The sequence below is a fragment of the Oncorhynchus clarkii genome, unplaced genomic scaffold, assembly GCF_045791955.1.
Source record: "Oncorhynchus clarkii lewisi isolate Uvic-CL-2024 unplaced genomic scaffold, UVic_Ocla_1.0 unplaced_contig_6067_pilon_pilon, whole genome shotgun sequence".
Lineage (NCBI taxonomy): Eukaryota > Metazoa > Chordata > Actinopteri > Salmoniformes > Salmonidae > Oncorhynchus > Oncorhynchus clarkii.
The window spans coordinates 195,582-210,167 of record NW_027261154.1 but is presented as its reverse complement, the minus strand read 5'-3'; the positions used below and the strand labels follow the sequence as shown (position 1 = coordinate 210,167).

The 14,586-nt window shown below is 46.3% G+C and overlaps 1 protein-coding gene across 1 annotated transcript in view; it reads right to left on the bottom strand.

Moving 5' to 3' along the window:
• LOC139405486 (homeobox protein cut-like 1) overlaps window positions 1-14,586 on the bottom strand; it is a 153,928-nt gene that overhangs the window by 39,468 nt on the left and 99,874 nt on the right. Inside the window, exons 6-8 of the mRNA XM_071147822.1 lie at window positions 12,959-13,082; window positions 2,131-2,207; window positions 1,968-2,034 (exon numbers count right to left, since the gene is read on the bottom strand). Coding sequence (XP_071003923.1) covers window positions 1,968-2,034; window positions 2,131-2,207; window positions 12,959-13,082 — 268 coding nt within the window. The remainder of the gene's footprint in view (window positions 1-1,967; window positions 2,035-2,130; window positions 2,208-12,958; window positions 13,083-14,586) is intronic.

Below are 14,586 nucleotides of genomic sequence, written 5' to 3'. Positions count from 1 at the left end.
AAATATATACACTGCAATTATTCTCGAATGACCGGCCGTTAGCATTTCAATTAGTATAATTATAGACTGTGTGTAGTGAATCCATTTAGTCTTTGTCTTTCCTGCTCTTTCTCAGTCCCCCCACCCCTTTCCTTTGTCTACCAAGCCTTCATATCGGGTTAGTCCACTAGGGACTTTTCCTTTGTGTCATGTAGTCACCCAAATATCTACTGTTTGTTATGTATAATTCTGTGTGATTATTTAGTTAGTACATAAATAATTAAGTCAATTTGTATATTGCTGATTCATGATTCATGCATCAACGCATGTTGTTGCATGTATACAACTCTGAAACTCATGTGTGTGTGTGTGTGTGTGTGTGTGTGTATGTGTGTGTGTGTGTGTGTGTAGCTGTGTGGGTGTGTGTGGTGTGTGTCACTACATCTCTCCCTCTGAGGTAATTTATACCCCCCCCCTTTATACCCCCCCCCTTTATAACCCCTCCCCCCTTATAACCCCACTTTATAACCCCCCCCCATTATAACCCCCCTTTATAACCCCTCCCCCCCTTATAACCCCCCTTTATAACCCCTCCCCCCTTTATAACCCCCCCCCCCCCCTTTATAACACCCCCCTTTATAACCGCTCCCCCTCCCCTTATAACCCCTCCCCAATGTCCCTCACTAGGACTAAAGAGCGTACAGAGAGACCCTCATCCAGTGGTATAATAGGATTTTTTGGGAGGTTCTAATTAAGCAATAAGGGGGTGTGGTACATGGCCAATATACCACGGTTAGGGGAGTGTCCAGAACATGAAGGGAGTGTCCAGAACAGGAAGGGAGTGTCCAGAACAGGAAGAGAGTGTCCAGAACAGGAAGGGAGTGTCCAGAACAAGAAGGGAGTGTCCAGAACAGGAAGGGAGTGTCCAGAACAGGAAGGGAGTAGCCAGAACAGGAAGGGAGTGTCCAGAACAGGAAGGGAGTAGCCAGAACAGGAAGGGAGTAGCCAGAACAGGAAGGGAGTGTCCAGAACAGGAAGGGAGTGTCCAGAACAGCCCTTAGCCGTGATATATTGGCCATATATCTCAAACACCCCCCCCGAGGAGCCTTATTGCTAAAATAAACCGGTTACTAACGTCATTACAGCTGTAAAAACATACCCGTGGTATACGGTCTGATATACCACGGCTGTCAGCCAAATCACCATTCAGGGCTTGAACCACCCAGTTTATAAAATGCTATATAATCTCTCAGTATTTACAGTGTATTGCTAAAGCCTGGATTTAGCAATTGAGTGGCAGGAGAAGGTCCAACTCTGGGGCTTTCCTCTGGAGATTCCTAATCGCTTGGTGACCTCAGAGGGAGAGATGTAGTGACTGGAAATAATCACAGCAGCAAGTGATGGAGAGAAATGTTCACACACACGAGGAGCACCATGAGACCACACTCTGCCTAAGGATTACAGTGAAGAACACACACACACACGCACACACACACACACACCCCCAACCACCCCCACACCCAACCACACACACACACCCAACCACACCCAACCACCCCCAACCACACACACCCCCAACCACACACCCAACCACACCCAACCACACACACACACCCAACCACCCCCAACCACACACACCCCCAACCACACCCAACCACACCCAACCACACAAACACACCCAACCACACACACATACCCAACCACACACACACACACACAACCACACACACACACACCCAACCACACACACACACACCCCCAACCACACACACACACACACCCAACCACACACACCCCCCCAACCACCCCCAACCACACACACCCCAACTACCCCCAACCACACCCAACCACCCCCAACCACACACACCCCCAACCACACACACCCACCCAACCACACCCAACCACCCCCAACCACCCCCAACCAGACCCAACCACCCCCAACCAGACCCAACCACCCCCAACCACACCCAAGGTTAGCTGAAACTCACTTTGCTGTGCAGTCCTCGTCATACTTGGTCTTCAGATCAAAGAGCTCTGCCTGAGTTGTTTCAAGAGCTGAAAAACAGCCAAGAAACAACAGCTATTAGTCAGGCCAACGGTGTGTGTGTGACAGATACAGGACAGGTAGTGAATGGACTGGTAGCTAGCTACCTGTCTGTAAGACCTGGGCTTTGTGATCAGCCTCAACCAGCTTAGAGGACATGGAGTCCTGGCTCTCCTGGAGCTTTCTGGAAACAGAGAGAGATGGAGGGATGGGGAGATGATGGAGATGGAGGGATGGGGAGAGAGAGATGGAGGGATGGTGAGAGACAGAGAGAGAGGGAGGGATGGGGAGAGAGACGGAGAGAGATGGAGGGATGGGGAGATGATGGAGATGGAGGGATGGGGAGAGAGAGATGGGGAGAGACAGAGAGAGATGGAGGGATGGGGAGAGAGACAGAGAGAGATGGAGGGATGGGGAGAGAGAGATGGAGGGATGTGGAGAGAGAGATGGAGGGTTGGGGAGAGAGAGAGAGATGGAGGGATGGGAGAGACAGAGAGATGGAGGGATGGAGGGATGGGAGAGAGACAGAGAGAGATGGAGGGATAGGGAGCGACAGAGAGAGATGGAGGGATAGGGAGCGAGATGGAGGGATGGGAGAGACAGAGAGATGGAGGGATGGGAGAGAGATGGAGGGATAGGGAGAGACAGAGAGATGGAGGGATGGGAGAGAGACAGAGAGAGATGGAGGGATGGGGAGAGACAGAGAGAGATGGAGGGATAGGGAGAGACAGAGAGAGATGGAGGGATAGGGAGAGAGACAGAGAGAGATGGAGGGATAGGGAGAGAGACAGAGAGAGATGGAGGGGTGGGGAGAGAGAGACAGAGAGAGATGGAGGGATGGGGAGAGAGATGGAGGGATAGGGAGAGATGGAGGGGTGGGGAGAGAGAGACAGAGAGAGATGGAGGGATGGGGAGAGAGACAGGGAGAGATGGAGGGATGGGAGACAGAGAGAGATGGAGGGATGGGGAGAGAGATGGAGGGATAGGGAGAGATGGAGGGGTGGGGAGAGAGAGACAGAGAGAGATGGAGGGGTGGGGAGAGAGAGACAGAGAGAGATGGAGGGATGGGGAGAGAGATGGAGGGATAGGGAGAGATGGAGGGGTGGGGAGAGAGAGACAGAGAGAGATGGAGGGATGGGGAGAGAGACAGGGAGAGATGGAGGGATGGGAGACAGAGAGAGATGGAGGGATAGGGAGAGAGACAGGGAGAGAGATGGAGGGATGGAGAGAGATGGAGGGAGGGGGAGAGAGACAGAGAGAGATGGAGGGATGGGGAGAGAGACAGAGAGATGGAGAGACAGAGAGAGAGACAGGGAGAGATGGAGGGATAGGGAGAGACAGAGAGAGATGGAGGGATGGGGAGAGAGACAGAGAGATGGAGGGATGGGAGAGAGAGAGAGAGATGGAGAGACAGGGAGAGATGGAGGGATGGGGAGAGAGACGGAGAGAGATGGAGGGATGGGGAGATGATGGAGATGGAGGGATGGGGAGAGAGAGATGGGGAGAGACAGAGAGAGATGGAGGGATGGGGAGAGAGACAGAGAGAGATGGAGGGATGGGGAGAGAGAGATGGAGGGATGTGGAGAGAGAGATGGAGGGATGGGGAGAGACAGAGAGATGGAGGGATGGGAGAGACAGAGAGATGGAGGGATGGAGGGATGGGAGAGAGACAGAGAGAGATGGAGGGATAGGGAGCGACAGAGAGAGATGGAGGGATAGGGAGCGAGATGGAGGGATGGGAGAGACAGAGAGATGGAGGGATGGGAGAGAGATGGAGGGATAGGGAGAGACAGAGAGATGGAGGGATGGGAGAGAGACAGAGAGAGATGGAGGGATGGGGAGAGACAGAGAGAGATGGAGGGATAGGGAGAGACAGAGAGAGATGGAGGGATAGGGAGAGAGACAGAGAGAGATGGAGGGATAGGGAGAGAGACAGAGAGAGATGGAGGGGTGGGGAGAGAGAGACAGAGAGAGATGGAGGGATGGGGAGAGAGATGGAGGGATAGGGAGAGATGGAGGGGTGGGGAGAGAGAGACAGAGAGAGATGGAGGGATGGGGAGAGAGACAGGGAGAGATGGAGGGATGGGAGACAGAGAGAGATGGAGGGATGGGGAGAGAGATGGAGGGATAGGGAGAGATGGAGGGGTGGGGAGAGAGAGACAGAGAGAGATGGAGGGGTGGGGAGAGAGAGACAGAGAGAGATGGAGGGATGGGGAGAGAGATGGAGGGATAGGGAGAGATGGAGGGGTGGGGAGAGAGAGACAGAGAGAGATGGAGGGATGGGGAGAGAGACAGGGAGAGATGGAGGGATGGGAGACAGAGAGAGATGGAGGGATAGGGAGAGAGACAGGGAGAGAGATGGAGGGATGGAGAGAGATGGAGGGATGGGGAGAGAGACAGAGAGAGATGGAGGGATGGGGAGAGAGACAGAGAGATGGAGAGACAGAGAGAGAGACAGGGAGAGATGGAGGGATAGGGAGAGAGACAGAGAGATGGAGGGATGGGGAGAGAGAGAGAGAGATGGAGAGACAGGGAGAGATGGAGGGATGGGGAGAGAGACAGGGAGAGATGGAGGGATGGGGAGAGAGACAGAGAGAGATGGAGGGATGGAGGGGTAGGGAGAGACAGGGAGAGAGACATGGAGAGAGACAGGGAGAGAGACAGGGAGAGAGAGAGGGAGAGAGACAGGGAGAGAGACAGGGAGAGAGAGTCATTCAAAGCAATTAAGACATCGGGTCATTGAGATGGCGTTACTTCAGCCCCCTCAAAACTCCCTTTCTGTTCAATTCTATAACCATGGAAACTGTAACAATTCTCTATTATACCACCATTTCTCAGCCAGTATTCTCCTTAAAAACAACAAACCACTTCTCATTAAAATGCTGTATTCGGCAGTAATGTCTGGTCACCATGGTTCCCTGGCCGTTCTACACCAATAGATATAGTTCAATAGTTCCTGACCAATAGATAATTCAAAGAAGAGACAGAGAAGAGAGAACATGTATTCTGTTATTCATTTCACCTTTATTTAACCAGGTAGGCCAGTTGAGAACAAGTTCTCATTTACAACTGCGACCTGGACAAGATAAAGCATAGCAGTTCGACACAATACAACAACACAGAGTTACACATGGAGTAAAACAAACATACAGTCAATAATACAGTAGAAAAAGTCTATATGCAGATGAGGTGAGATAAGAGAGGTATGATAAAATAGGCCATGATGGCGATGTAGTTACAATATAGCAATTAAACACTGGAAAGGTATTATGTGCAGAAGATGAATGTGCAAGTTGAGATACTGGGGTGCAAAGGAGCTAGAATAAATAAATAAATACAGTATGGGGATGAGGTAGATTGGATGGGCTATTTACAGATGAGCTATGTACAGGTGCACTGATCTGTGAGCTGCTCTGACAGCTGGTGCTTATAGCTAGTGAGGGAGGTAAGAGTCTCCAGCTTCAGTGATTTTTGCAGTTCATTCCAGTCATTGGCAGCAGAGAACTGGAAGGAGAGGCGGCCAAAGGAAGAATTGGTTTTGGGGGTGACCAGTGAGATATACCTGCTGGAGCGCGTGCTACGGGTGGGTGTTGCTATGGTGACCAGTGAGATATACAGTGCCTTACGAAAGTATTCGGCCCCCTTGAACTTTGCGACCTTTTGCCACATTTCAGGCTTCAAACATAAAGATATAAAACTGTATTTTTTTTGTGAAGAATCAACAACAAGTGGGACACAATCATGAAGTGGAACGACATTTATTGGATATTTCAAACTTTTTTAACAAATCAAAAACTGAAAAATTGGGCGTGCAAAATTATTCAGCCCCTTTACTTTCAGTGCAGCAAACTCTCTCCAGAAGTTCAGTGAGGATCTCTGAATGATCCAATGTTGACCTAAATGACTAATGATGATAAATACAATCCACCTGTGTGTAATCAAGTCTCCGTATAAATGCACCTGCACTGTCTCAGAGGTCCGTTAAAAGCGCAGAGAGCATCATGAAGAACAAGGAACACACCAGGCAGGTCCGAGATACTGTTGTGAAGAAGTTTAAAGCCGGATTTGGATACAAAAAGATTTCCCAAGCTTTAAACATCCCTCGGCAGCTTTCCAATCTATGGGAATCTCAGACTATACGAAACAGGCTAGTAATAGGAGTTACAACAATTTCGGCAGATAATTTTAGAAAGAAAGGGTCCAGATTGTCTAGCCCGGCTGATTTGCAGGGGTCCAGAATTTGCAGCTCTTTGTGAATATCAGCTATCTGGATTTGGGTGAAGGAGAAGTGGGGGAGGATTGGGCGAGTTGCTGTGGGGAGCGCAGGGCTGTTGACCGAGGTAGGGGTAGCCAGGTGGAAAGCATGGTCAGCTGTAGAAAAATGCATATGGAAATTCTCAATTATAGTGGATTTATCGGTGGTGACAGTGTTTCCTAGCCTCAGTGCAGTGGGCAGCTGGGAGGGGGTGCTCTTATTCTCCATGGACTTTACAGTGTCCCAGAACTTTTTTGAATTTGTGCTACAGGATGCAAATTTCTGCTTGAAAAATCTAGCCTTAGCTTTCCGAACTGCCTATGTATATTTGTTCCTAACTTCCCAGAAAAGTTGCATATCACAGGGCTGTTCGATGCTAACGCAGTACGCCACAGGATGTTTTTGTGCTGGTCAAGGGCAGTCAGGTCTGGAGAGAACCAAGGCTATATCTGTTTTTGGTTCTAAATTTCTTGAACGGGCATGCTTATTTAAGATGGTGAGGAAGGCACTTTTAAAGAATAACTAGGCATCCTCTACTGACGGGATGAGGTCAATATCCTTCCAGGATACCCAGACCAGGTCGATTAGAAAGGCCTGCTCGCTGAAGTGTTTTAGGGAGCGTTTGACAGTGATGAGGGGTGGTCGTTTGACCGCAGACCCATTACGGATGCAGGCAATGAGGCAGTGATCACTGAGATCTTGGTTGAAAACAGCAGAGGTGTATTTAGAGGGAAAGTTGGTTAGGATGATATCTATGAGGGTGCCCGTGTTAACGGCTTTGGGGTTGTACCTGGTGGGTTCATAGATAATTTGTGTGAGTTTGAGGGCATCAAGCTTAGATTGTAGGATGGCCGGGGTGTTAAGCATGTCACAGTTTAGGTCACCTAGCAGCACGAGCTCTGAAGATAGATGGGGGGCAATCAGTTCACATATGGTGTCCAGGGCACAGCTGGGGGCAGAAGGTGGACTAAAACAAGCGGCAACAGTGAGAGACTTGTTCCTGGAAAGATGGATTTTTAAAAGTAGATGATCTAATAGTTTGGCAGTTAGTTCTAAGTTGTCAGAAAATGTTATAGTTAGGGATGGAAATTTCAGGGTTTTTGGTGGACTTCCTAAGCCAGGATTCAGACACGGCTAGGACATCCGGGCCTGGATTAACCTCTACATCACCAGAGGAACAGAGGAGGATGAGGGTACGGCTAAAGGCTAAAAGAACTGGTCGTTTAGTGCGTTCGGAACAGAGAGTAAAAGGAGCAGATTTCTGGGCGTAAGAGAATAGATTCAAGGCATAATGTACTGACAGAGGTATGGTAGGATGTGAGTACAGTGGAGGTAAACCTAGGCATTGAGTGACGATGAGAGAGATATTGTCTCTAGAGACGTTTAAACCAGGTGATGTCATTGCATATGTGGGAGGTGGAACAACATGGTTGGTTAAGGCATATTGAGCAGGACTAGAGGCTCTACAGTGAAATAAGACAATAATCACTAACCAGGACAGTAATGAACAAGGCATATTGATATTAGGGAGAGGCATGCGTAGCCGGGTGATCATAGGGGTCCAAGTGAGTGGTTGGGCTGGCTGGAGACACGGCGATTCAGACAGTTAGCAGGCTAACAAGCTAACAGCTAGCAGGCCGGGGCTAGCAAGCTAGTAGACCGGGGCTAGCAAGCTAGCAGACCGGGGCTAGCAAGCTAGCAGACCGGGGCTAGCAAGCTAGCAGACCGGGGCTAGCAAGCTAGCAGACCGGGGCTAGCAAGCTAGCAGACCGGGGCTAGCAAGCTAGTAGACCGGGGCTAGCAAGCTAGTAGACCGGGGCTAGCAAGCTAGTAGACTGGGGCTAGCAAGCTAGTAGACCGTGGCTAGCAAGCTAGCAGAACGGGGCTAGCAAGCTAGCAGAACGGGGCTAGCAAGCTAGTAGAACGGGGCTAGCAAGCTAGTAGAACAGGGCTAGCAAGCTAGCAGAAGGGCCTTAGAGGGACGTCTCGATGGAGGAAAGTCTGATTTGGCCTCTGCGTGCAGTGACGTCGATAGACCAGTCGTGATGGATAGTTACTGTAACTCTCCTCTCCTCTCTATATTCCTAGTAGATACTGTAACTCTCCTCTCTATATTCCTAGTAGATACTGTAACTCTCCTCTCTATATTCCTAGTAGATACTGTAACTCTCCTCCCTATATTCCTAGTAGATACTGTAACTCTCCTCTCTATATTCCAAGTAGATACTGTAACTCTCCTCTCTATATTCCTAGTAGATACTGTAACTCTCCTCTCTATATTCCTAGTAGATACTGTAACTCTCTCTATATTCCTAGTAGATACTGTAACTCTCCTCTCTATATTCCTAGTAGATACTGTAACTCTCCTCTCCTCTCTATATTCCTAGTAGATACTGTAACTCACCTCTCTATATTCCTAGTAGATACTGTAACTCTCCTCTCTATATTCCTAGTAGATACTGTAACTCTCCTCTCCTCTCTATATTCCTAGTAGATACTGTAACTCTCCTCTCCTCTCTATATTCCTAGTAGATACTGTAACTCTCCTCTCTATATTCCTAGTAGATACTGTAACTCTCTCCTCTCTATATTCCTAGTAGATACTGTAACTATCCTCTCTATATTCCTAGTAGATACTGTAACTCTCCTCTCCTCTCTATATTCCTAGTAGATACTGTAACTCTCCTCTCTATATTCCTAGTAGATACTGTAACTCTCCTCTCTATATTCCTAGTAGATACTGTATCTCTCCTCTCTATATTCCTAGTAGATACTGTACCTCTCCTCTCTATATTCCTAGTAGATACTGTAACTCTCCTCTCTATATTCCTAGTAGATACTGTAACTCTCCTCTCTATATTCCTAGTAGATACTGTAACTCTCCTCTCTATATTCCTAGTAGATACTGTAACTCTCCTCTCTATATTCCTAGTAGATACTGTAACTCTCCTCTCTATATTCCTAGTAGATACTGTAACTCTCCTCTCTATATTCCTAGTAGATACTGTAACTCTCCTCTCTATATTCCTAGTAGATACTGTAACTCCTCTCTATATTCCTAGTAGATACTGTACCTCTCCTCTCCTCTCTATATTCCTAGTAGATACTGTAACTCTCCTCTCTATATTCCTAGTAGATACTGTAACTCTCCTCTCTATATTCCTAGTAGATACTGTAACTCTCCTCTCTATATTCCTAGTAGATACTGTACCTCTCCTCTCCTCTCTATATTCCTAGTAGATACTGTAACTCTCCTCTCTATATTCCTAGTAGATACTGTAACTCTCCTCTCTATATTCCTAGTAGATACTGTAACTCTCCTCTCTATATTCCTAGTAGATACTGTACCTCTCCTCTCTATATTCCTAGTAGATACTGTAACTCTCCTCTCTATATTCCTAGTAGATACTGTAACTCTCCTCTCCTCTCTATATTCCTAGTAGATACTGTAACTCTCCTCTCTATATTCCTAGTAGATACTGTAACTCTCCTCTCTATATTCCTAGTAGATACTGTAACTCTCCTCTCTATATTCCTAGTAGATACTGTAACTCTCCTCTCCTCTCTATATTCCTAGTAGATACTGTAACTCTCCTCTCTATATTCCTAGTAGATACTGTAACTCTCCTCTCTATATTCCTAGTAGATACTGTAACTCTCCTCTCTATATTCCTAGTAGATACTGTAACTCTCCTCTCTATATTCCTAGTAGATACTGTAACTCTCCTCTCTATATTCCTAGTAGATACTGTAACTCTCCTCTCCTCTCTATATTCCTAGTAGATACTGTAACTCTCCTCTCTAGTAGATACTGTAACTCTCCTCTCTATATTCCTAGTAGATACTGTAACTCTCCTCTCTCTATATTCCTAGTAGATACTGTAACTCTCCTCTCTATATTCCTAGTAGATACTGTAACTCTCCTCTCCTCTCTATATTCCTAGTAGATACTGTAACTCTCCTCTCTATATTCCTAGTAGATACTGTAACTCTCCTCTCTATATTCCTAGTAGATGCTGTACCTCTCCTCTCCTCTCTATATTCCTAGTAGATACTGTAACTCTCCTCTCTATATTCCTAGTAGATACTGTAACTCTCCTCTCTATATTCCTAGTAGATACTGTAACTCTCCTCTCTATATTCCTAGTAGATACTGTACCTCTCCTCTCCTCTCTATATTCCTAGTAGATACTGTAACTCTCCTCTCCTCTCTATATTCCTAGTAGATGCTGTACCTCTCCTCTCCTCTCTATATTCCTAGTAGATACTGTAACTCTCCTCTCCTCTCTATATTCCTAGTAGATACTGTAACTCTCCTCTCTATATTCCTAGTAGATACTGTAACTCTCCTCTCCTCTCTATATTCCTAGTAGATACTGTAACTCTCCTCTCTATATTCCTAGTAGATACTGTAACTCTCCTCTCTATATTCCTAGTAGATACTGTAACTCTCCTCTCCTCTCTATATTCCTAGTAGATACTGTAACTCTCCTCTCTATATTCCTAGTAGATACTGTAACTCTCCTCTCTATATTCCTAGTAGATACTGTAACTCTCCTCTCCTCTCTATATTCCTAGTAGATACTGTAACTCTCCTCTCTATATTCCTAGTAGATACTGTATCTCTCCTCTCTATATTCCTAGTAGATACTGTAACTCTCCTCTCCTCTCTATATTCCTAGTAGATACTGTAACTCTCCTCTCTATATTCCTAGTAGATACTGTAACTCACCTCTCTATATTCCTAGTAGATACTGTAACTCTCCTCTCTATATTCCTAGTAGATGCTGTACCTCTCCTCTCTATATTCCTAGTAGATAATGTAACTCTCCTCTCTATATTCCTAGTAGATACTGTAACTCACCTCTCTATATTCCTAGTAGATACTGTAACTCTCCTCTCTATATTCCTAGTAGATGCTGTACCTCTCCTCTCTATATTCCTAGTAGATAATGTAACTCTCCTCTCTATATTCCTAGTAGATGCTGTACCTCTCCTCTCTATATTCCTAGTAGATAATGTAACTCTCCTCTCTATATTCCTAGTAGATACTGTAACTCACCTCTCTATATTCCTAGTAGATACTGTAACTCTCCTCTCTATATTCCTAGTAGATACTGTAACTCTCCTCTCTATATTCCTAGTAGATACTGTAACTCTCCTCTCCTCTCTATATTCCTAGTAGATACTGTAACTCTCCTCTCTATATTCCTAGTAGATACTGTAACTCTCCTCTCTATATTCCTAGTAGATGCTGTACCTCTCCTCTCTATATTCCTAGTAGATACTGTAACTCTCCTCTCTATATTCCTAGTAGATACTGTAACTCTCCTCTCCTCTCTATATTCCTAGTAGATACTGTAACTCTCCTCTCTATATTCCTAGTAGATACTGTATCTCTCCTCTCTATATTCCTAGTAGATACTGTAACTCTCCTCTCCTCTCTATATTCCTAGTAGATACTGTAACTCTCCTCTCTATATTCCAAGTACATACTGTAACTCACCTCTCTATATTCCTAGTAGATACTGTAACTCTCCTCTCTATATTCCAAGTAGATACTGTAACTCACCTCTCTATATTCCTAGTAGATACTGTAACTCCTCTCTATATTCCTAGTAGATACTGTAACTCTCCTCTCTGTATTCTTAGTAGATACTGTAACTCTCCTCTCTCTATTCCTAGTAGATACAGTAACTCTCCTCTCTATATTCCTAGTAGATACTGTAACTCTCCTCTCCTCTCTATATTCCTAGTAGATACTGTAACTCTCCTCTCTATATTCCAAGTACATACTGTAACTCACCTCTCTATATTCCTAGTAGATACTGTAACTCACCTCTCTCTATTCCTAGTAGATACAGTAACTCTCCTCTCTATATTCCTAGTAGATACTGTAACTCTCCTCTCTATATTCCTAGTAGATACTGTAACTCTCCTCTCTATATTCCTAGTAGATACTGTAACTATCCTCTCTATATTCCTAGTAGATACTGTAACTCTCCTCTCCTCTCTATATTCCTAGTAGATACTGTAACTCTCCTCTCTATATTCCTAGTAGATACTGTAACTCTCCTCTCTATATTCCTAGTAGATACTGTAACTCTCCTCTCTATATTCCTAGTAGATACTGTAACTCTCCTCTCCTCTCTATATTCCTAGTAGATACTGTAACTCTCCTCTCTATATTCCTAGTAGATACTGTAACTCTCCTCTCCTCTCTATATTCCTAGTAGATACTGTAACTCACCTCTCTATATTCCTAGTAGATACCGTAACTCTCCTCTCTATATTCCTAGTAGATACTGTAACTCTCCTCTCTATATTCCTAGTAGATACTGTCTCTCCTCTCTATATTCCTAGTAGATACTGTAACCCTCCTCTCTATATTCCTAGTAGATACTGTAACTCTCCTCTCTATATTCCTAGTAGATACTGTCTCTCCTCTCCTCTCTATATTCCTAGTAGATACTGTAACTCTCCTCTCTATATTCCTAGTAGATACTGTATCTCTCCTCTCTATATTCCTAGTAGATACTGTAACTCTCCTCTCTATATTCCTAGTAGATACTGTAACTCTCCTCTCTATATTCCTAGTAGATACTGTAACTCTCCTCTCTATATTCCTAGTAGATACTGTAACCCTCCTCTCTATATTCCTAGTAGATACCGTAACTCACCTCTCCTTCTCTGCATAGTCATTGTGGAGCTGGACCTGTTTCTCCTGGACCAGGTTCTCAGCCTGGTTCTTCAGGGACTGCTCATAGTCCCGGATCTTCTCCTTCAGGGCTTTAATAGTCACCTCTAGACCAGGAGAGAGAGAGGGGGGGTGAATACAGGATAGAGGGAGAGATGATTATTCTAGTCATGAAGTCCCTTCATAAAAGGAATATTATAAACATGATTCACCCCAGCTTGAAATTAAAAGGGGAATCAGGTGCTCATCCGAGGGACTTGAAAGTGTGAGTGTGTGAGTGAGTGAGTGAGTGTGTGATTGATTGATTGAAACTCCATTCTCCCAGCTCTGACACATAATCAATAGAGTTATCTCAGAGACCTCTTACCCTGTCCTTGCTTAGCACAACCTTAAACATTTAGGTTGCTGGGATCAATGTCCCCTGCTGAGGGTTTCTCTCTGAGTGTGTGTGTGTGTGTGTGTGTGTGTGTGTGTGTGTGTGTGTGTGTGTGTGTGTGTGTGTGTGTGTGTGTGGGGGGGTGTACACTGCGTGTTTTGGGGTTGAAATATCCCCTATCCTTTCAGGGTGAGGGAGTAGAAGAATCAATTGCAGAATAGGAAGCTGCCACTATTGAGCTGTTCCAATTCACTCACGCTGAGTCTCTCACGCTGAGCTGTTCCAATTCACTCACGCTGAGTCTCTCACTCTGAGCTGTTCCAATTCACTCACGCTGAGTCTCTCACGCTGAGCTGTTCCAATTCTCTCACGCTGAGTCTCTCACTCTGAGCTGTTCCAATTCACTTACGCTGAGTCTCTCACTCTGAGCTGTTCCAATTCACTCACGCTGAGTCTCTCACGCTGAGCTGTTCCAATTCTCTCACGCTGAGTCTCTCACTCTGAGCTGTTCCAATTCACTTACGCTGAGTCTCTCACTCTGAGCTGTTCCAATTCACTCACGCTGAGTCTCTCACGCTGAGTCTCTCACTCTGAGCTGTTCCAATTCACTCACGCTGAGTCTCTCACGCTGAGCTGTTCCAATTCACTCACGCTGAATCTCTCACGCTGAGCTGTTCCAATTCACTCACGCTGAGTCTCTCACGCTGAGTCTCTCACTCTGAGCTGTTCCAATTCACTCACGCTGAGCTGTTCCAATTCACTCACGCTGAATCTCTCACGCTGAGCTGTTCCAATTCACTCACGCTGAGTCTCTCACGCTGAGTCTCTCACGCTGAGCTGTTCCAAAATACTCTCCTCCACATTGTTCTCTCCACTACTCCTCTAGTCATTCCCCTCTCTCCCCTCCTTCCCATTCCTCTCTCTCTCTCCGCTCCCATTCCTCTCTCTCTCTCCCCTCCTTCCCATTCCCCTCTCTCCCCTCCCATTCCTCTCTCTCTCTCCCCTCCTTCCCATTCTTCTCTCTCTCCCCTCTAGACATCCCTCCATCTCTCTCCCTCCTGCCATCCCTCCATCTCCCTCCCTCCCTCTCATCCCTTCATCCCTCCCTCCCTCCCTCCATCCCTCCCTCCCTCCCTCCCTCCCTCCCTCCCTCCCTCCCTCCCTCCCTCCCTCCCTCCATCTCTCTCCCTCCATCCCTTCATCCATCCCTCCCTCCATCCCTTCCTCCCTCCCTC